General features: G+C 41.8%; 1 protein-coding gene across 1 annotated transcript in view; it reads left to right on the top strand.

Moving 5' to 3' along the window:
- Window positions 1-21,915, top strand: part of PAX3 (paired box 3) — an 82,599-nt gene extending 60,684 nt beyond the window's left edge. Inside the window, exons 5-9 of the mRNA XM_063919566.1 lie at window positions 4,653-4,861; window positions 8,464-8,629; window positions 8,991-9,205; window positions 19,192-19,438; window positions 20,118-21,915. Coding sequence (XP_063775636.1) covers window positions 4,653-4,861; window positions 8,464-8,629; window positions 8,991-9,205; window positions 19,192-19,438; window positions 20,118-20,152 — 872 coding nt within the window. The 3' untranslated portion in view covers window positions 20,153-21,915. The remainder of the gene's footprint in view (window positions 1-4,652; window positions 4,862-8,463; window positions 8,630-8,990; window positions 9,206-19,191; window positions 19,439-20,117) is intronic.
- The last annotated feature ends 2,708 nt before the right edge of the window (window positions 21,916-24,623 follow it).

A 24,623-nucleotide genomic window follows, 5' to 3' on the forward strand; every position in this document is an offset into this window, starting at 1 on the left:
TGGGTGTCATTTACTCAGGGCCGGCCAGAGGACTAATGTCCTGTGCGATATAAGTTCTTGTATCTGGATTCTGACACTTCATCTCTAAACATGGCTTCTGGTGGAAGCCCTTCTGATTTATAGAACTGGGGCTGCAGCACTATACTGTGGCTTCTGTACTGTACAATGGAGATTGTTAAAGGCTGAATAAATCTCCTCTGCCTCCTGCGTATTTTATTAGCAGCCCAAACTTCACGCTGCTGGTGTAACAAATAGGATGAAACGGGCTCTCGCATTCAAAAGTATATTTCTGGGTTATACACCAAATTGCAAAACCAGAACTGCACTGTACAACTGCTATTTAATCTGAGTCTAAAATCAGGATCCTGCACGTGCCCGAGAAAGGGGGTTATGCGCAGTACTCCCGGAGAGGCTAGGCTGCTCCCAAGCTCTAGCAGTCAGACTGGGTGCTTCTGCTCCCTCCCAACCCCCCTCCCCCGCAGGACACAGTGAATGGGATGGAGGGACTGTCCCTGAAAGTGGGACTGTCCCGCAGAAAGCAGGACAGTTGGACCATGTATTGTTTCCCAACCTTGGTCCTCAAGGCACATTAACAGTTCAGATTTTCAGGTGTCGATGCTTGAGCACAGATAGTTCAATTAATATAACAAAGTTACTAATTAAGTCACCTGTGCTCAAGTAAAGCTATCCTTAAAATCTGGACTCAGAGGTTGGGAAATATTGCTGAACAGCATAGGAAATATAGGACATATAGGGCGGGATGTACTAATGTACATCACCGCCCATCGCCGCCCTGCGCCACGATGCTGATCGCATATGTACTAACATATGCAATCAGCATTGCGGAGGACAGCTCTTCCGATAAGAGCTGACCTCCGCGATGCGCAGCGGCAGCCTGACTTCCGGGATTCGGCCCGGGAGTCAGTCTGCGCATGCGCGGGGTGATGGGGGTGGCCGCAGGGCATGCTGGGAGGGATCCGATCGGATCCCTCACACAGCGCCACGGAGAGAAGCCCATAGGCTTCTATGGACTATCGCCAGCTAAAGCTGGCGTACCCCGCCGTGGCGCTGACCTGCCGGCCGGGGGTTAGTACATCAGGAAAATGCGGTAAACAGGGAGTTTACCGCATTTTCCGCTTAGTACATCCGGCCCACTGACTGTAATCTACACTAGGACAAGAACTGATGTAAATGACCAAAATATTTTGTGTAAAGCGCTGGTTAATATGTGTGCGCTATATACTGTAAATAACTATTGATGAAGAAATATACGCGTTGTTATTAAATCTCAACAGTTAGAGAATTATTAATAATATACCCTGTACAAACAAACAGCGAGAAGCAAAAATCACCACTTCCCAGGACAAGTATTGCCCACAGTATGTCCAATATTATCACAGAGGTCTTCTGCAATTTCTCCAGGGCCGATTCTTGCAGTACTGTTGTAGGGAATTTCTTCCATACTCTGCCAGACAAGCATAGGTCTATCCATAATGGAGCCCACACAGCATACTCTGCATCCATTCGTGATACTTACCTCTCCGTCAGTGCCACAGGTATTAATGGGAACATGGTACAGGCTCCATGTTTCTGGAGATCTATGCAGGCTCACTTTAGAAATATATGGGAAAATGGCACCCGCATGCACAGTAGCAAGGGCCAGAGTCTGCTGCAGAAAATGCTGGTGAGAGAGGGAGCTCACGAACAGAGGCTGTACACGGGTCCTCCCCTTCCTTATTCCGCCCCTGTACAGAAGTGTGACCATAGATAATCCAGAAATTGGAGTGGTATTCTGGTAATTCCCAGAACAGAGGATGCTTCCAATGATTTGTGGTTTATTACAATAATGGAACATAAATGGGGAGATGTACCAAAAACTCTAAAGAGGATGAGTGGAGTTGTTGCCCATAGCAACCAATCCAATTATAGCTATTGCTTTACATAATGTATTAGATAAATGATTGCTAGAACCTCATTGGTTGATATGGGCAACATCTCCACTTGTCCTCTTACGAAGGTTTGACAAATCTTCCCTAAAGTTGCACTTACAAGCAAGTGCCATGTATCTCACACATATACCTAAGTTGTCTCCCCCGTATACCTGGATGCATCAGCACAGGTTCACCTGAATCTATGCAATCATCTACTCCTTTCAACAGTCTTTTCCCCACAGGATGGTTAGGTCCGAATAATAAAAGACAGTCTATTGGAAGCATTCCCTGTTTCTCTATTCACCCATCACACTCTAACATCTCTTAATAAAATGCCCTGCCAAAGTAAGTTAATTGTTTATTTACTAATTCCTAAAAAGCCTAATTATACTAGTAGTTAATAATAAGCTTCAATTACTGCATTCAGTTGTATGCATAGGGTAAAGTAACATCTACAATGAAAACAAGGGGGTTATAGTAATGGCACAGCTCTATAACAATAACAAGATATTATAGATCTTATATGACGTGTGCTTACCTCTCAGTCTGCTAATTACTAGTCTCAGTTTAGTGCTGCTACTACATAAATGAACATTAATAAATAAATAACAACATAAGTAAATAAAAGTAAATGATGAGGTTGATTTCTATAAGGTAAAGGTATGGGCACAGGGGCTGATGCAGGATTGGAAGTATAATGAGCAGAAGAATAGTGTAATCCCACACGTGGAGCTGTATGTGTATTACAAGATGCATCCGGGTCAGAATTTGCACCTAGTTACTATTAGTTCTCATCATCATGGACTTGTACCTGTCCTATGCAAGCAAGGCTGTATTAGCCCATGGCCGGGCCCCTAGGCTTTCAGGTATTTCGGGCCCCTCAATCTTCCCCCCATTGTCTCAAAACAAACCTCAGCTTGCCATGAATGTGCTTTACTACGAGTGCCTTCAACAATTATAGCTCTAGAGCGCAGTTAAGCGTGCCTCAGCAAAAGCAGTGATGGGCCTCTAGTCCCTGTATGCAAAGTGCAAAAGATATATATCCTAATATTCATATACAGTATACTATATGTGATCGACTGCCTGTGCTGCATGTGCATTAATAGGCCCTTACTAAATGTACTGCCTATGTGAGAAGCCCCGTCACACTTCTATGGATGTATGTGTAAATACGTTCAAAACTCTTGGGAATCAGCATTCTTGCATTTACATACAATACAACAGGGATTTCCATCAAGGTACCTTAAGCAAACTGGTGTATACATAGTTATATGATGTAAATGCAATACTCTGTACAGTTGTGCCAGCTGTTCTGTTTGTAGTGTTAGAAATATGCTGATTTTTAAGTATAATCATATTTTTCAGTACTATCGATTGGTAGTGGATTTCTATGAACCAATCACTGTTGATTTTTTATAACTATGTATAAACCTTAAAAATAGATTTCATAATAAAAACGGATTGTACCCAAGAAAGTCCATCATAGATTTACATGAATTTATTGGATTCTCTAACATAAACTATGGAAAGACCGGATTCCCTGTAAATTGTGCTCCTAAGAACCTCCTTGAGAATAGGGATTTTGTTAACAATGAGATCAAGGACAGAAAAGGTATCTGAGACCAGCCTGGCTGGATTACAAAGTCCCTGCCTTCTAAGGATAAGTGGCAGCACCAGCCTGGCTGTGAAGTTTAATTAAAAGGGGTTTCAGAATTAGTCAGCTTCCATGTCCCATCGCACTTGTGACCTAGGCTGCAGCCCGAGGAGATATTTATGTGCACAGCACTGCAACCCAGTGTCATAAGACGTTGGTCACATGAGTTTCTATAATTGAAGGCATCCCCGCTAGGGTAAGAATAGATAGATCTAAGCCTAAACCAAATTGAAAGGAGAAAAAGAACTCATTTTATGATAAAAGGGGATTCTGTACCCTATAAAGAGCACTCTGATCAGACTTAGCACTCCAGCAATTTAAGCTATAATAATATATTTGTTTATATGTTGGCCCATTTATAGAATGAGGCAGTTCTATGGGTTCTACAAAGGGTATTATTAGTAGCCCTTGGTATTTCAGTTCTTTCCATTTGCTGCTAATAACAGAAAACAAGTTAATGGTTCCTAGCTTGAAAATAGAATGAATCTATGATGTTTCTTACTGCTTTATATAATGATTTGAGAAAAAGGTCCCTTGTTGGGATAAGCAGTGATGTAGTACACCCAGTTAGGGTCTGGGTACATTAGATTGATGAATTATAGCTCTGTGCACGTAGGAATATGCTCAGGCCAAATTTTATCTCCAGTGCCTCTTTAAAAGCACAACGCCAGATACTATGATGTTATGCTTTGTCCACTGGGCTTTACTAGAAAGGTCTTGTTTGTTTTGTATGTCTGTGCATAAGTACGATCCAGTTTTAATAAGCAGTGTATTTTCACATGGTCTGGAAGAACAAACTTGATAGATGACAGTCTTTTATCTTATAACATGTTATCATCAGAGGAAAGAACTTAAAGGGCCTCAGTGGCATTTGATTGAGAAGATGTCTTTCTTGGCAATCTCCTCAGCTAACGTAACCATGAACAATGTCTAACATTGGAAAACAGATTTTACTGGTGACTTTTTATGGATTATGTGGAACTGTTGTTCCTCACCAACGTCATTTATTTATAGCTGGACATAGCTATGTATTTCCCGTTCCCAATAGTGTCCTCTGTTTCCTTCAGCTCCCTCATCGCCACAGTCTGAAGAAGGTTCCGATATTGACTCCGAACCAGACCTCCCGCTGAAGAGGAAGCAACGTAGGAGCAGAACCACCTTTACTGCTGAGCAACTGGAGGAACTTGAGCGAGCATTCGAGAGAACTCACTACCCAGATATTTACACTCGAGAGGAACTAGCTCAAAGAGCAAAGCTCACTGAGGCACGAGTGCAGGTACGCAGCAAACTTCTTCCTATGCTGTCCAGAATTGTTTTATTTATTTCAAATACATTTTTCCACTTTGTGTGCAAACCAATAGAAATAGTCACATATGGGCACATTTACTAACGCTTCTAAAACAGAGATATGGTGATACTGCCCATAGCAACCAGTCAGATGCTGTCTATAATTTCTCTATTGCCTTTTAGAAAAGGTTACACAGCATCTAATTGGTTGCTGTGGGCAATATCACCAATTCACTGTTTTAGAAACTTTAGTAAATTTACACCATTGTATTTCTGGCTCTGCAGCTCTCTAAATACAAATACATGTTCCATTACATCTTCCAGTTTCTTCCAATATACTAGCAGGCCTGGCCAACCTGTGGCTCTCCAGCTGTTGTGAAATTACACATCCCAGCATGCACTGCCACAGTTTTAGCATTCACTAACAGTAAAACTGTGCCAGAACATGCTAGGACTTGTAGTTTCACAATGGCTAGCGAGCTACAGGTTGGCCAGGCCTGTAATATAAGCTATATTCAGGTTTCTGATGAGTGTAATTATGACAAAATTTACCCTTCTGGGACAAGGGTTCCAATAACAACCCCTTCTGGTGAACAGTTGGAAGCAAAATGATAACGACCACTATTACATTGCTGCTGGGTTACAGACCCAGCGAGCCGAATGCTGACCTGATCTGATAAATGTTGAGCATACATCATTATTTGCCTGTGGCAAGAAATCCAAAGGATCTTTTTCCCATTAAACAAATGGTGTAATGTAGCCCATATGCCCATAGAAACCAATGGTGGCTGCTTTGGCAATTGAAAATGGAGGGACTCTCTTCATACAGCCTCAAGACGCTACATTTTTGAGGTCCGTTTTCAGGAGAATTCCTGCATAAAAATGGCCCTGGATGAGGAATGGGTACTAGATGTTTCTACGGTGCACAGGAAGTATGTAGACAATTCCAAAGTACATGAATTCCATACATACATACATACATACATACATACATACAGTACATCCATACGTGCATCTTCATACTTACCCCATGGCAACCCATGATTGCACACATTGGATAATGTATAGGAGGAAGACAAAACAAAGTAGTACAAAATGGGGGGAAAAGCCTTATCATGTTAACAGAAGTAATAAACGATGTTGTGTTTCGAAAAAAAAGAAAACATTTGTTTTTGTAAGTTGATGACCCATACCAGGCAATTGTAGGAGCCTTTTTGCAGCTGTTATAATGTGTCTTTAACCCTCTGACTTCACAACATTCCTTATGGCTTCCTCAGATCCCTAGGGACTCATAACCTGTCACACTATTACCATGATCTACAGCCTAACAAATTCCCCTGAACATCTAACATATGGGTCTTTAACTGAGCTCAGCATGAAGCGGCATATCACTGTCATTCAGGACCCCTTTGCTGCTGAAGAGGTGCACAGGACCTCACATTACCGCAGCAGTAAAGCGGTTAAACTGCTGTGGAGTCTGTGAGACCTTTTTGATTTTTGTAGTTGACGCTTTTTATTAAAGGGAGGACAGCAGCCTCCCGAGACCACTCAATTTGACTTTGTTTCCCCCTCTCATAACCCTACAAACTGCCAACACTGGTTTAGTCCACATTGCTAAAAACATTGAATCAAACATAGGACCATATAAAATTATGTTTGCAGCTGTGACATTTTATCCGCATAAGTAAGAATTGTATTAATTGTTATAAATGATTGAATAATGTCTTTAGGTTCATCTGTGAAATGTCTCTTTAATATACCAGCAATGATCAACAACACAAAGTAATCTGACCGCTGAGGAACCACAAAAAATATGACAATATTTAGTATAGTCCTTAATTAGTACTCATTTTAGTTCCTATCATGCAAATCCGCATTGTTTAGCAGTGCTTCTTTCAGATACTATAGTGGGGACTCTCAGTGACCATATCATGAGACAATAATTATTTACATTTTACTGTATGGCTCTTTTTGGATTACGATGTTCTAGAACCCCAGGGAGATAGGGTGGCTGGTCAGAACTCTAACCACTGCACAATCTGTCCTTGCACAAGACAGTCTATATGTTATACGGTTCAACCATCATTATACCCTAGAGAAGGCTGGCCATTCATTTCACTTTTGATGAAATCCCAAAGTGCACATGAAGGATAGTGATGTCATCTCACTGGTTCTAATTTGAGAATTACAATGTTGTATAACCAAGTTAAATGATACTAGAAATAACACAAGCTCCTTCCCTTGTAAGGGAATAATAAATATTTCAAATATATCTTTCATTTATTTCCTTACATGCTAACCTTTTTTTCACCGTAAATAAATCTATACTATCAAGTTTCAGTATGAATTGGTGACATTTCCATTAATACATTTTGGTTTTTCTTTCATTTTATTATAAAACTCTGCAATGCCTGTTTTCTCTGCATGTTTCCTTAAAGTGTTCCCATAGCCTTCACACATTTTGTGGACAGATCCAATACTCATGAGAAGAAAGTATAACGATTATCTAGGAATTGGTGACATCTCAGAGGTGTGGGTTTATTTGGGATGCCACTGTTATTCAGTGAATTGATATGATGAATGTGGGTCCAGCCCAGTGCTGTAACAGGCAGGGCTGCCATCAGAAATTGCGGGGCCTGGGATTGACAAAATAGGCAGGCCCCCCCCCCCCACTGTGGAGGAGTCAGCTTTAAAATTGCACCAGTTAATGTGTGTGTGTGTGTGTGTGTGTATACATGCATGCATACATACATACATACATACATACATACATAAATACATACATACATACATGTGCCACTGTCGGGAGGCTGATGTTGCTGCCTGCCCACCTCCATCCCTGCTGTTCTGCTGCTCTCCTCCGTCCTCCTGCAGCTGTATTGAAAACGTCCCTCCCAAAATGTCCGCCGCCTCAGAGGAGACAGTTATTCAAGATACTAGAGGGCTCCTCTAGTATCTTGAATAACTGCCTCCTCTGTGGCGGTGGCCATTTTGGGAGGGAAGTTTTCAATACAGAGCTGCTGGAGGGTCGAGGGACAGCGGCAGAACAGCGGGCACGACCGCGGAACGCGGGGATGGTGGTGGTTGGGCAGGTGGCTGCATGAGCATCCCGAGCCCTCCTCTCTCTTTCAGAAAGGCTGGGCCCAGGACAGCTGTGCCCCCAGCACACCCCGGATGGTGGCCCTGGTAACAGGACAGCAGTTTGCTCTGTGTTGGTCTCTACTCTTAAACCTGTGACATCATTATGTCACACCTAGGGGGTGAAGCAACTGGCTCCGGAAAGTAAAACACTGGCCTTAGCGTCCTACGAATGTTCTGGGCAGCTACACAGTGGCTCTGCAGTTGCACTACTGGCTGCAGGGTGCCATTCTAGGTGCTGTGCAAGCCACATGCAGGTGCATTGCGGCAGCGAAAGTGCTGTCACCCGGGGATATGCGCCTTGTGCGACGGTACTCTTTGTAAACCCTTAGTCAAGTCCCTGGTACATCCCATAAATTGTCTACCACCACATTGAGCAGGCGATGAGGAAATGCGATTTGCACTGTGTATACATGCATTGTTCTTCAACTAATGTGGACCTTTCTCTTCCAGGTTTGGTTTAGTAACCGACGTGCCAGATGGAGGAAGCAAGCAGGAGCCAATCAGTTAATGGCATTTAACCACCTGATTCCAGGGGCTTTTCCATCTGCAGGGATGCCAGGTCTGTCCGCCTACCAGTTATCAGAGACATCCTACCAACCAACTTCTATACCACAAGGTAGGTCCTCCCACACTACAGAGAGCTATGGAAACTGTTAATAATAATAATAATAATAATAATAATAATAATAATAATAATAATAAAAAATAATCACCAATCTAAGAACAACAATTGCAATATGTTATAAAAAAGAAGGAAATCTTTCCAATCCAATCTGTTACCTTACTCATAATCAGCATTTTATTCCAGTCCCCTCTAGCTATGGGAACATTCCATGAATTCAGTGCATGTTAATTGCAACCAAGTAAACACAGTGCATTTTAATACTGAACCTGTGTTCAAGCTTATTTTCCTATACAAATGTCTGTATATAAGATAAAAAAAAATGAGTAATGTTTTTTTTTCTCTTTTTTTCCAGCTGTGTCTGATCCAAGCAGCACGGTTCACAGGCCCCAGCCTCTCCCTCCGAGCAGTGTTCACCAAAGCAGCCTTCCTTCCAACCCTGAGAACAGCTCGGCCTACTGCCTGCCCAGCGGCCGCCATGGATTTTCCAGCTACACAGACAGCTTTGTACCCTCATCCGGGCCTTCCAACCCCATGAACCCCACCATTGGCAATGGCCTTTCACCTCAGGTCAGTGGAGTGTTTTCATTCCTTTAACTGAGTGCCAGAACCAAACAGGCTGAGCACCTCGGGCAAGAAGGAGAGAAATTGCCAAATTCGAACCATAAAGCGTTCTTTATATGAGCCACATGATTCTGTTTTGCAAGTTTCCTTCCCTTTTTTCCTCCTCCACCCCCGCACTGGCTACTTCAAAAGCTGTGGCTGGTAGGCTGTCTTTCAAGTGTTTTTCTTCCCCCAAAATAATCTGGACCTTTCTGGAGTTAAAAATGACAGTGGCCACAAGGCAAAGAATCTGGAGGAACTGTACAGCAAAGATCGTGATTTCCAAAACACAAGACAAATTCAACACAAATGTAAAACCATAAGTTAGTTACACTGCTTTGTAAATAGAGCTTCCAGCCTCTCTCACTTACGCGGCTGTTATAGCCAACTTCTCTACAGGCCAAACGTTATGAGTGATTGTTCATATAATTATACCTCTTATGACAAATATATTGATCCTAATAATTGATTAATTTTTCAAACTGCTTGTGTGGCAAACTAACACCAGTTCATTTCAACAAGACGTAAAAAACCCACTAAAACATCAAAAAAGATAGATAATATTCACACATATTGACATAATATTTGTAGCTGCTCACAGCCATCCAAGTGTTAAGGTGCATACACACTGTGCAATATATTAGTCAATATCGCTCATTTTCCCCCTTCGGAGTGACATTGACTAAAATATCGCACAGTGTGTATGCCGAAAATGACGGCCGATGCACATTCCTGGGGGTCGTTAATGACTCCCTCTGTCGTCTGTACATGCAGGTCAATTTTGGCTATGTCTGCCAAAACTGTATGCACGGGCCGGCCGTGGCATGACGTCACTAAGCGATATCATTTGCGGTATCGCTCAGTGTGTACGCACAATTTCAGGTGGCCTGGGAGGGAAGGGAACACACTGTGTGATACCACTCACGGAGCGTATCGCACAGCGTGTACCCACCTTTAAACAATTAATAAATAAATGACTTGCTTTGTGATGGGCAGAAAATGCCCACACGCACTAATTACAACCACATTTGTAAATATTTGTATATCTGAAAATTTGATTAGTATCTTTCTTATATCTTTAATATCATTTTTTTTTTTAGGGTTAAATGAAAATAAAATAAAAAAAACAACCCACCAGCATCAATAAGTTAGAAAAATGCTGGCATCTTGCCAATATATGTGCTTCTGAAAGCCATAATTATACTGTTCATTTTCATTCAAGAGTTTGGGTGGTGTACTTGGGAATTCCAGTAAAATAAATTGACTTGGTAATTGAGTGTCAAAAGGTTGGTTGGATTTACTACGGTCCACATCTGCCTGAGGTTGGTTTGACATTGTTAATGTGTGTCTAAACAGAGGGATTTTTATTATATCAGAGGGAATAATATTCAGGTGTCTAATAGTTTCACTGAACGGCATGCAATCTATAATTAAAATCAGGCTTCTTTGTGGGGCTAAGTGGGGGCAGCTTCACAGCTATGTATCCTCCCCAAACACATCTTCCTCACGGCAGTGAGAGGAAACAGAAGGATATTGAGAATGACATAAATGAAAAGTGAAAAGACAATTATACCCAATTACACACTCATCAGCCTGGCTCTAGCACTGAGAGGGCATCTTAATAGGCAGAAAATGAGATTTTAATGGCACAAAGGGGAGCAAAAATAACGACTTGCGTCTCTTCCCTCTCCTCTACGTGAGGTTAGCATCTTGAGACGGCTACAGCTACTCTCTGCTAGACAGTGATAAATCTGTGAAAATTTAAAGTTCAAAGACTTGAGAGTTAAAAAGAGTGCGCAGTAAAATGCAACGGAATAAACATTACTGCCTATGGGCAAAGTAACTCATAAAACCTCCCTTTTCTAACTGTAAGTGTAATTATGTTTCAGCGCTTTCTACTGCATATTAGCAGGAAGGCTAAACTTTACGGCTTTTAATACACAGTAGGAGCGATTGACTTTAAAATTAAACAATCTTCTCTCTCTTTTTTTCAATGTTATGGAATCACTTAGAACAAGGCAACAGAAACGGAGATTTATCTATTAATTAATTGGACTCGCTGGACACAAGTGCTTTTACATAAAAGATGTACTGAGAAAAGGGCCTGTCATCTTAGTATAACATGTTTATTTATACTTTGACGCTTAAAAGAATAATGTAACAGACAAGGCAATTGAAATCACAGCCAAATGGCATTACATTTTTAAAATTTTAGAATTAAAACTTTATGATGGAACTCTCAAATAATTCAATTTTTTACCGAGGATGTTCTTTAAATGTTCATCGTGAAACTTAGCCTTGAAAAGTTTAATGAACAGACTTCATAAATCAGAGAAAATGCAATTTATTGTATTAAACAAGGTGCCAGTACTCACTTAAAGTTACAAGCTGATCCATGATTTGCAATATCTCTCAAAGCTAGGTACATACTATGCAATTATCTGGCAGATAATCTGCCAGATCTAGCTGGTTGGAATGAAAATCTGGTAATGGATGAGAGCAAATGACAATCGGCCATTTGCTACCAAACACTGGAAAACTAACAAAACCTGTCGTTCATACAGATTGTTTAAACACAAATTTAACCAACTTGGATGAACGACTGTTTTTGTCCATTATACAGTTTTTGGAAGCAAATGGTCGATTGTCATTTGCTCTCATCCATTACCAAAGTTTCATTCCAACCAGCTAAATCTGGCATATTATCTGCCAGATAATTGTTTATGGTGTACCTAGGCTTACTCTGTATAAGTGTGAAGATTAATAATCTAGTCTTTTCAAACATTATTTCTCAGATTTATTCATGTTTTTGGAAAAAGTTATAAGAATGAAAAAAAAACTAGACAAAAAAAAAAAATGCTGGCGGAACCGCGTACCCCTTTGTACCACCACAAAAAGAACTGGTTTAATTTAACCATTTCCACTTGTGCTTAATGATCAGCTATTGGTTAGCTTCATCAGTAGCATGAATACTAACACAGCCGTATAAGCATATAGATAATCAGAGCCCTGCTTATTGCAGTCTACATTTGATTGACTTGATGCAGCCACAAAATTAAGACAATGGGTCAATGCTGAGCTAAACACTGTTCATTTGTAAGGTGTATGGGTTGTAATGGGGGGTCCTACTCCTCACGTAGGACAGTTGTTGGAATTGTAGCTTATGCACAGTTGTGCAATTGTGCCCCGATAATGCTAAAATATTAAAATTAGTATACAAATGGCTGCAGAGATACACACAGCATGCATATGGACCATTAGACAAATTTAGCCCAGTGCATGACACGACGGCTGTTTGCATTCAATGGGGGAGATTCAAATGTTTGAAAAGTCGGTTGGGTGTCTGTTTTTTCCTGTCTATTAGATAGGAAAAAACAGACTCCCAACTGACTTTTCAAACATTTGAATCTCCCCCAATGTTTGTATGCCCTGTTTTCTATGCCTTGTCTCCATCTCTGCACTGTACACGGACCACTTGCGACCGTGAACGGAGCTGCCGCATGTGCGCAGCAGCTTCTCAGATGGAGAGCTCTAAACTGCAGAGCTCTCTGCACTGGATTCTGATGGCCAAGGGAGCTGCTCAGCTCACATGCCATCTGCTATCGGACTCTGGTGGCCAGCCTCCTCCTTTCTGACTGCTCAGCTTTTAAATGTTTAAGTATGCTTGCTGTGTGTGTGTGTGTGTGTGTGTGTGTGTGTGTGTGTTAGTATTTCATGCGTATGTCTGATGTATGTATGTATGTATGTATGTAGGTATGCTATATGTGTGTTTGTGTGTGTGTGTGTGTGTGTCTGCTCTGCTATGCAAATGTATGGTGTGTGTATGTATGTATGTATGTATGTATGTATGTATGCTGTGTTTATGTATGCTATATGTGTGTTTGTAGGTATGCTATGTGTGTATTTACTGATGTGTGTGTATACATACATGTAAACCCCAGGGTGGTTACAATAATGAATTTGGTTGAAACATTTGGAATACACAAGATGCCTCTACAGAAAGGGTTTAATAGCTAGTATAAGTAACCGAAATTAGTACTGTCTCTTAATGTGTTGGCTTCTCTTAATAAACTAGCAGAACAATATTCCCACAACCTGCTCATGCAATAACTCAGAGCACGCTCTCCAATTTCTGCTGTATCACCTCATTTACAAACTAGTATAGACAGTTAATGTTTTCCTGTAGTGCACTGACACCTATTAATGTGAACCCGACCTTCTGCTAATGTCTGACATGGCCAATTTGGAAAGATTTATTGAACTCTGTTATCTTTCCAACTCAGGGCCTAGTTCAGAGATAGCAGCAGCAAATTTGTTAGCAGTTGGGCAAAACCATGTGCACTGCAGGGGGAAGGGGTGGCAGATATAACATGTGCAGAGAGTTAGATTTGGGTGGGGTATGTTCAAAGTGAAATCTAAATTATAGTGTAAAAATAAAGCAGCCAGTATTTATCCTGCACATAAACAAAATAACCCACCCAAATCTAACTCTCTCTGCAACTGTTATATCTGCCACACCTGCAGTGTACATGGTTTTGCCCAACTGCTAATACATTTGCTGCTGCAATCAACTCTGTCTGAATTACCCCCTCAGTGCAGTGATATAAGTGTCAGTAAAATGCCAGTAAAATTAGCAACTTGGTCAAAGATGCGCTGAAACTAAGGGGTACATTTACTAAGCAGTGATAAGAACGGAGAAGTGAGTCAGTGGAGAAATTTCCCCATTAACCAATCAGCAGCTCTGTATAATCTTATAGTATGCAAATTATAAATGTTACTTCAGTGCTGATTGGTTGCCATGGGCAACTTCTCCACTGGCTCACTTCTCCGCTCTTATCACTGCTTAGTAAATGTACCCCCAAGAGTTGTATATTGCAGAACCAGCTATGCTCTGGTATACTGTATATCAACTGCAAAGTCTTAATAGCTGGGGACAGGTGTCTGTATGCAGTCTTCCTGCTACATGAAATATACTGTCAGTTTTTTTATTAACAATAATAGGTTTTACATATAGCCGTGTGGTACTGTACTGAAGTCTCCCACACACATATATTTGCTAAAGATTGATTCTATAATGAATGGGCTTAGCTGGAGAAATCCCATCAAGGTGTATGCCATTAAAGACACATGATGGAGATGTCCATAGAGAAGTATGAGAGATAGAAACTGCCATTAGTTGATTCATGCCCGTGTGAACACGGCTGAGGAATTCACAGTCATTCTACGCAGCGGGAATAGCACAGAGCAGGTGGCACCATTTTTCTTAGAACTGGAAGCTCTGGCCTGCATCTGTTTCCCATCACAATAGAGCAATGCTCTGGACATCTTCAGGACAACGTGTCCGGGCTTCCTGTGGAGGAAGCTTCTGTAAATTACACGCTACACATGTGTCAAATATGAACAGTTAACTCCTCTAGTACTGGAGACATACCATAAAATATAGGAAAAAAATTGGACTTAATTTAGAAAATGTCAAGAAAGAGGAATATGATCTGCACCTAATGTATGGCTCACATACAAAATGGTCAGCCATTTTGCAGGCTATACCAACATGAAAATTCACCTTATGTATTACTAGAAACCAGTGACATAATTGTGCCATGTGTTGCTGCTGGTCCTTACTGATTTCATGTGCACACTCAAAATGGCTGCTCCCACTGGAATTGATTCAGAGTTTTATGAAAGTTGACCTTAATTACAATTGCATTGCTTGCACTGAACTAAATACAGATGTTCACCGGTATGCCAAATTGTACATCCAATTGACCAGGGCCATCAGGAGCTGATAAAAGTACTGGGTGGGGGCGTGGTCAAATCTGTAATGCATGCCTATGTCCTCTCAAAAATCCTGAAAAAATGCTATGTGCAATGCCATGCGCTGCAGAGTGGAGCAATACCCTCCTTAGCAGCTGACCCAGACTCCCACTGTATCTCTCCAGCCAGCCCGAGCGCAGGTAATCAGTTCGCAACCTCTCGGCACGCCTGCATATGACCTCTGCACCACTATCCATATGCTTGGTTCAATAGCCCTCATCAGTAAAAGTATGCAATTGTGCCAGGTCAGGGAAAGATCTTGGAGAATTTGCAACTCTGCATGGCTGCAACTGCATGTACACCAGTGACATATTAATGCCTGAGCGGGCCTGTGTGCAGGCGGCCCCCTCATTTGAGCAGCATGCCCCTGTCTTCCCTCCACATCCTACCTGGATCCAGCAAGTGGGTTCCCCCTATTATGAGGAGCCATCTGGCCAGTGATATTCGGAAAGATGGCGCATGCACACAAGATTGCAGAGGCTCAGACACAGTGTCTATGCTTTTATTGCGCAGAGACATTTTTCCAGAGATTTAATTGGGAAGATAGTGCCCCGTAAAAGGAGAAACCCACGTGTCGGCACCAGGTAGGTATGCTCTGGGAACCCAGAGGCCTGTGTGCACCGCACACTCTGCACCCATTATAAATACATCTATGGTCTACTCCAGAGGTTCTCAAACGTGGTCCTCAAGGCACCCCGATGGTACAGGATTTATGTTTAACCATGCTTAGTCATGGGTGACTTAATTAGTACATCAGCCAATTTGTCTTAACCATCTGTGCTGAGCCATGGATATACCTAAAATCTGGACCATTGGGTGCCTTGAGGACCGCATTTGAGAACCTCTGGTCTACTCTATACACTCTCAGCATGTCCTCAGTAAACTCTGCCTACATGCAAATGCCCCATTACCAACCAGCTGTGAACACCTCTGAACCGTACAGTAGATCAGTGCATGTGCAGTGCAATTCTGCCAAATCTGTCCATATTTTTAAATAGACAATAAAGTAAAAGTCCTGGTTTTGCATTTTAAATGATTGATTACAGCTTTAGAAATACAGGGAATCTCACCGGAATTGTGCCGATGCCTTTATCCCGCAGGATATAACATAAGGGCCAGAATATCATTTTTGTATCTTTCACGTATTGGGGGAGAGATAAAGTGGAGCTAAAGCTTCTAACTGCCATGTTGTAGGCTGCGTTTGAAAAATATCAGGATCTGATTGGTTGGTACTTTATCTCTCTCCACTTTATCTCGCTCCACGGTTTGATGCATCTCCCCCATTGTATATTATATTGAATAGTCTCCTAATAACAATTACTGAACAGGACTGTAACATAAAAATATATAATAAAAATGATAAGGACTTCTTGATAATCAAACAAGTAGTGATCTGAATTTAGGAATACACGTCCTTGATTAGTTTAGTTTGTCATTTAGCATTGTCTATCTGTTTTCACAATGTCTCTACGGGCAAAGCATGGGGCACTCCAATTATCCAGACCATTTATTTCTCTAACAATCTGGAAATAATATTATTAAAACTGAACTTTTTAGGAAAAGCCCATTGACTAGATTTGAACTTTGCAGCGTATTCTCACTGCAGCCATTTAGGGCAGATGTCTCATTCGATTAAGCTTTTAACTGTTTAATTTCCATGGGACTTAGCTAGAAGGTTACATTGCTGATAACTGGAGCTATGGAAGTTCAAGAAGCAGGAGAGATGTGTTGGGATTATTTGCGGTGCAATGAGATCCTTATTGCATTATGCGAGTCTTCAGGAAAAAATATTCATTCTTACCCAATTACGGATGCTGGCAATTCTAAACCAGGCAGACAGCTTTTAAGTGTGTGAGAGATTTGCACAAAGATCTGCCTCTGTAAACACTGATGCTTGCTCTTTCACGGTGGACACAAGAGCTTGTCTGGAACAGGAAACACAGCTAAGTAGATGCTCACTAGTTTGGTAAAAGGGATTAGACCGAGGTGACCGTGCCCTTCCCTTGGTTCTGTATTCATGTGAAGAGGTCACGGCACAAAAAAATACAGGGGTCTTCAAGCCTGGGGCTACTTCCTTTTTTAGCTTCCAAAGAGACATAAGCAGGAAAATCAAATTATTAAGATGCTAATTCAGTGCAGGTAGATTCACGCAACAGTGGAGTTCAGTAGATGCAGTGAGGCCCACTCTAAACTGACGACTTGTACTTCTTCCTATTAGAGTTCTGCATTTACCCATCATTTTTCAATGAAAATGTTCTGCTTATTCACTGCTTAAACTTAGGTGAAACTTATTGACTACTTTATTGGTTGAATTCCAGAAATTTTACTTAATGGGTTTTTGTTGTTTTTTTCACTTTGCACAAAGATTTGTCTTAATTTTATATATTTTTATTTACTGATTAAAACTCCCTTTATCATAAATGTTTATAAACTGTAACATATTAATGTTTAAATGAATCATTTATAAGAACATTTAAGAGAATATGTGAAAAAAAGCACTTGAGCTACAAACTTGTTCTTTTACATAAAGGGCTTAATTCAGACCTGATCGCAGCAGCAAACTTGAAGACTAATGGGCAAAACCATGTGCACTGCGGAGGGGGGGCAGATATAACATGTGCAGAGAGAGTAAAGGGGGGTACTGACGGGAGAGATGTGTGCTGAGCGATCTTAACACAGACCGCTCAGCTCACATATCTCCCCCCGCTCAGCACAGCGTGATGTACTGAGCAAGGGGGAAGACGGACGGGGTGCCGCTCACTTCACACGAAAGTGAAGTGAGCGACCCGTTAGATTGAGCCTGCATGCAGGCTCAATCTAGCACTGGCGATAGCGATGCACGGGGCCGCGCATCGCTATCCCTGAGGGGCATACATACGACAGATCCCTGCTTAAAATCTAAGCAATCTAGTCAGAATGCTTAGATTTTAAACACGGATCTCTTTGTGTGTACCCCAATTTAGATTTGGGTGTGGTGTGTTCAGACTGAAATCTAAATTGCAGTGTAAAAATAAAGCAGCCAGTATTTACCCTGCACAGAAACAATATAACCCACCCAAATCTAACTCTCTCTGCACATGTTATATCTGCCCCACCTGCAGTGCACGTGGTTTTGCCCGTTAGCTAACAAATTTGCTGCTGCGATCAGGTCTGAATTAGGCCCAAAGTCCTCTCTAACTTCTGACATGTATAAACATCAATTAGAATATAGATTTACATTATCTATCATATAATATAATGTAAAGTTTACAGAGAAATATAAAAGCACTTACAGTACCATTGCCTACTAATCTTCTAAATAAATATTGGTTATGGTTAGGGGTGCAAATGGAGACAAAGGTGTTTATTTATGAACACTTCTGATGGTGTTTATGCCCGATATTTAAAAGGACAATGCTTTTGCTAGTTGTCTATTGCTAGTAAAAGCATTGGCCTTTTAAAAATTGGACATAAACACGCTCAGAAGTGTTGGGTTGGGTTTTACAACGTGACCTTTCGTAACTAAACCCCAAAGTGCCTTGTCAGTGGTCAGAAGGACATAGCACTGTGTTTCAAACGGAAGTCTTCAGCAAATCTCTTCCCTTTGCAGCAGATGGGACTCGCACAATATTGTTCAGAGGCCCATACATGGCTGCATACAAAATTATGTGAATTTGGGGTGAGATCGGGCCGCAAGGTGTGCGAGAAGCAGAGCCGTGCCGGGCGTTTCTATTCCGTTGCAACTGCAAATCGCACCCTTTGCCCATCAACTGCTTTGATCCCATACACTGTAAGCTTAGAAACAAGGCACTCTTACCTTTGTCTGTATGTTATTACCCAGTCTTATTTTATTAGTCTTTGTTCTCAATCGTAAAGTGCAATGAAATATACTGGCGCTATATAAATAGCCATTAATAAATTATTTACGAGAGAGGATTTCTAAAGCCACGATTTAAATTCCACATCTCGTTTGTTTGCTGCAGTGCAAAGTCACACCAATTGTATGTTGAGTATTCATTACATTTTTTAATAAATTCTGCAATTTCTAACATATATTCAATAATATTTCCATTAACTGTGTATATTGGCAAAGTTATTGCTTAAGAATATATATGTATATTGCATGCCACTGATTACATTTTTTTTTAAATTTCCTATAGGTAATGGGTCTTCTGACGAACCACGGAGGAGTGCCTCATCAACCACAGACTGACTATGCTTTATCGCCTTTAACTGGGGGTCTTGAACCAACTACTGCTGTATCAGCCAGCTGCAGTCAGCGACTAGAACACATGAAGAGTTTGGATAGTCTATCATCATCCCAGTCATACTGCCCAGCAACCTATAGCACATCAGGATACAGCATGGAGCCTGTAACGGGGTATCAATATGGCCAGTATGGACAGAGTGAGTATATTTATTTATTTAATCAGTCATCAGTGTCATATATGCAGAGATTTATAATGTATATAAATGCATTCTCAGAAGCTGAAAGTTCAAGGCAATATCCAACATCCCACTGGAAGGTCACAGGTTATCTTCTAAGCTTGAACTATATTTTAACTATTCCCATTCAGGCAGGAGGCTCCGCTCACATGCAGTGAGTTGACTTTTTATCAGATAAAACAAAAAAACAAGAAACATTGTGGCTTCCAACAGAAGGTTGATGACTCTCTCTTTCTCACTGAGTCTCTTTTGTCTCCGGTGCTCGTTGATTGTTCTCTGAAAAACATCTGTTGCATAATTATTTGCTTAAGTGATGTCAAGGACATCTTGAGGTGATTATGTGCCGAGACATGAGACCTGACCGCCATTAGGTAAAACAGAAGGTTTTGCCCGACATGCAATAACCACGGGCATGCCCCGTATTAAAAACACATGCCTTTAATCAAGTCAGTTCAAGAGTCATTATCGTATGTGATCACAGATTCTGAGGGGTTTGTCAAACTTGTCCCAGGAATAAAAATATTAGCCATATTCTTTGATATCCCAGTATTACATATGACAGTGTCAACCTATGGTTCAGGCTGGCTCTTGAAGTGAGTTGGTCTTAACTCCTCTAAACATCTCTTTCTTTTTCTTACAGGTGCCTTTCATTATCTGAAGCCAGATATTGCATAGAGAGACTGTGGCTCTGATGACGTTATACCCGGAAGTTTAGACAGGATGGATAATCTCATCCATTAGTAGCCCCAACTGGAGCTTGACTGCAAGACAAACAAATAGACAATAATTACTTCTCCTTTTACAAAAGTGCAGTCGATGATGGAAAATACTACCATCAAGGCGATCATATAGGGCAAAACTGGGCATCCTGTATTTCTGCTGGACAGACTTATCTGGCTCTAGAGACTGAACAACTTTTACAAGTGTACAACTCAACAGAGCTCTGGCTTATACGTCATAGGTTTTCCTGGCCTTCACACACATGGCTTAACACTATCCAGGTCAAAGGATAGGCAATGAAAATGACAAGAGCGAATTGGGAGAGAGTCTATTTACCTCCTCCCGATGAGACAGCTATTGAGGAGAAACCTATTTTGCACATGACCACACAACTGGCACGGAACAAGGAAGACATGAGATTCTGTGCCAGCAAGGACCCGGTCATGTTGAAACGTTGTTGTTGTGCAGCTTGTTTTGACTGTATAGATAACATTCCAGTTCTTCATGTTACAACCTCAGGTGGGATCTTCCACTTGATATTTAAGGTTGACGTAAATAGACAAACGATGACTAATGTTTATAAGGACTTTATTAGGATTAACACCCAGCATTTAAGAACTGGCAGACACATTTGGCAAATAATTGACAGGGGAACACCCAGCGCCAGTTTCTGATTGAATGATATTGATCTCTAGGCTGTCAATTAACGTGCAATACCATACCTCACTTTAAGATCCCTGTCACATCTTACTAATACAGTGCAAGTGTATTTTTCTGCAAGCATTTCTCATTTTCAAGGAATTTTCTTGCACTTGATTTCACACTTTTCTATATGGGAAGGCAACACTTTCTATTTTCTAGCACAGGAGAAAAGGAACTCCACTATGTTGTCTGTTACGCTTTTCTCCAGACTGGAGGTAGGCAACCTGCCGTTTGCCAGCTGTTGGTGAAAGACCCAGGTTGCCCTGCCAGGTAATGGCAGGCGGGTTATTACGGGACTTCAGCAGTAATTAGCAAGCCATGGGTTGCTTAATCCTACTCTAAAGACATTTCCGAAGTTTTAAGAGTTGGTTTATGGGATTCCAAATTAGTATCAGGCAACTTTCTGCATTCCAGATTCTGCTGATCACTTGGGATAAGATAAGTGATAATTCAACATTACTTATTCTAAAGCTTTAGCCAGATAAAGCATTACAATACACATGGTTTTATTCTTTCATTAAAGCGAACCCTTTGCTAACATGCACAGCGGAGGCAGCCATGTATGGGCTGACCCTAATCACTAGGAACTAGTGATAAGGCTGAGGCGTTTGCATGCAGTGGGTGCACTTTAAAGAAAAAAAAAAGTTGGACAAAATGGAGTTTCCTATGAACCACTTTCATTGCTAGATGGGTATGCAATAAAAAAAGGTTAAAAAAAAGTCTTATAACAAAAATGTAATAATTATGTTGGGGGTTGATGAATTACAGTCTTATTTATTTCTTCGGGTTTTTTTTCGACAAGCAAAGCGAGGTAGAGCACAAAAACATTCCTTAAAGAATGATGGGTAATTAAATAGGGGGTCTAGCTAGGATAAGGTTAACGCTGAGATCACACTTTTCGTCTTAGAGGTGATGGAAGGAGTTACATTTTATCTGTGTGTAGTCGGTGTTACCGGCAACAGATGCTGCAATATGTTTCATGTAAAAAAAAGTGCAGTAAATATTTACTATTTATAATAAACCATTATAAATACATATGATGCAAATGTGTTTTTTTAGGTCATTGCAGTAATGTCACGATATTTAAAATATATGTTGTCAAACTGGTATGTCACTGTTGTAGCCAGCAGGTCAGTAGGCGAGAAACATGAAGCCACATCCCAACAACGCACATGACTAAGGGGGTCATTCCGACACGTTCGCACGCAGCAGTTTGTCGCTGCGGTGCGAACGAGTCTAGAATGCGCATGCGCAGCGGGCGCACTGCGCACGCGCATCGTTGCCCGGCGACAGGGGTCGCCGGGTTACGTCGCATCCTACGAAGAAAGTGGTCGCAGAGCCTACCGCAAGAAGATTGACAGAAAGGTGTTCCTGGGCGGATCCGGACTGTTGGCTGCTGTTTTCGGGGAGTGGTAAGGAAAACGCAGGCGTGTCCAGGAGAACGGAGGGTGGATGTCTGACGTCAAAGCCGGCTCCAGCATCGCAGAGATCGTCACACAGGGTAAGTATGTCCAGGGCTAGTCATGTTCTGCTTGAACAGTTTTTCGCTTAGCAGGGCTACACAAGCGATCGCAGCCCTGCTAAGATAAAATACACTCCCCCATAGGCGTGGACTAGTTGATCGCAGCAGCAGCAAAAAGTTGCTGACTGCGATCAACTCGGAATGACCACCTAAATGACTTCATGAACCAGTATGTGCACGTCTCTTCTAATGTGTCTTTGTGATTGACACCGTACATACACACAATACCAAAATATTGTACCAACTGGTTTCTAAACTCAGACTTTCATGTTCTGGAATAAGATGCTTAATTTTGTCTAATGTACAGTACTCCCTCTCAAGGGACGCAACTAGACTTTTTGGTGCTCTGTGCCAGAGAGAGCATTGGCATGCCCCCCCCCCCCCCCCCCCCCATTTTTCTCAACAGGGACAAAAGGTGCATGCCTCGTGGGCAAGGAGCATGACAAGATTGATCCCAGAGAAAGTCCATGCTATGATGCCCCTCCCCACATTATATATATTTATATATATTATACACACACATTTATAGACCACTGCAAGAAAATGGATTTGGACACAATTCATCTTTATACCACATTCATGCACTTAACTTGAGAGCTCACTGTTATTCAGTTACAATACACTTTATTAAAGAACACATTTCAATATACTGCCTTACCCAGGATTCAAACCTATAACCTGTTAAATTCTAATCAAACACCCTACTCATTGAGCTACTTGATCCTGCATAAAAACTATGGGGGTCATTCCGAGTCGTTCGCTCAGTATTTTTTTTCGCATTGCAGCGTTTTTCTGCTTAGTACGCATGCGCAATGTTCGCACTGCGACTGCGCCAAGTATTTTTGCTATGAAGATAGTTTTTTTACTCACGGCTTTTTCTTCGCTCCGGCGATCGTAATGTGATTGACAGGAAATGGGTGTTACTGGGCGGAAACACGGCGTTTTATGGGCGTGTGGATAAAAACGCTACCGTTTCCGGAAAAAACGCGGGAGTGGCTGGAGAAACGGGGGAGTGTCTGGGCGAACGCTGGGTGTGTTTGTGACGTCAAACCAGGAACGACAAGCACTGAACTGATCGCAGATGCCGAGTAAGTCTGAAGCTACTCTGAAACTGCTAAGTAGTTTGTAATCGCAATATTGCGAATACATCGTTCGCAATTTTAAGAAGCTAAGATTCACTCCCAGTAGGCGGAGGCTTAGCGTGTGTAACTCTGCTAAAATCGCCTTGCGAGCGAACAACTCGGAATGACCCCCTATATGAAGCTACTGGTACTTTGTAAAAAAAAAAAAAACAGCATTCCAATTGAGCAGATATATGTAGTGTGCAACCACACATCCAATCCCTTCCAGCCACACACTACATAGATCTGCTCAGCAGCAATGCTAATAATTTTTTCACAAAGTACAAGGTAAGCTTCAAATAGAATTCTCTAGCTTAGAATTATCTATCTTTCTATACAAGGGCAGATAGCTCAATGAATAGATTATCTGACTGCAGTGCCACAGGCAATGTGTTCGAATCCCAGGTATGTCAGCATCTTGAAATGTAATAAAGGAAAGTGTGACTGAATAACAAAGAAATCTCAAGTTGAGTTCATGAATGTTGTATAGGTATTAGCAACAGGAGGGGTCAGGGTTGAGACAGCGTCAGTCAGGAGATGCTGGGCTACAAAGAGGGAGAAAGCTGCAGGTGAAAGTAATTAAAACAGATAACTGACAAATGCAGCCAAAAGCGCCCCCTAGCCTGCATCGCTATGTGTGGTGCCCCCACTGCACACACCTAGTTACGACCCTGCTTTCTCTTGGTAATCATGGGTGCAGATATCCACATCTGTGATGTTTGAGCAAATGCAGTAATTTACACAGAGCCGTTTCTAGCAGCAGGTGAGCTGTGGGACTGCACAGGGCGCCCGCCGCGGCACTTTTCTCCTGTCCCGACAGCTCCCCCTCCTCCCTGTCATTGTACTCCGCTCGGGGCAACACGTTATTTCGCAAAACTCCACCCCCCGAGAGAGTACTATGACAGGGAGGAGGGGGAGCGAGCGGGCAGGAAAGCTGAGTGGAACTGGTGGAAGCTGGCTTGCAGGGGCTGGCAGGCGGCCGGGAGCTGGCTAGTTGCCAGGGGTGGGCACTTGTCTCCTGAGTCCTGACTCCATCCCTGCCCTACTCAGTGCTGTACAACCCCTGTGGCTGGCTGTACAA

The sequence above is a fragment of the Pseudophryne corroboree genome, chromosome 4 (assembly GCF_028390025.1).
Source record: "Pseudophryne corroboree isolate aPseCor3 chromosome 4, aPseCor3.hap2, whole genome shotgun sequence".
Taxonomy (NCBI): Eukaryota; Metazoa; Chordata; class Amphibia; order Anura; family Myobatrachidae; genus Pseudophryne; species Pseudophryne corroboree.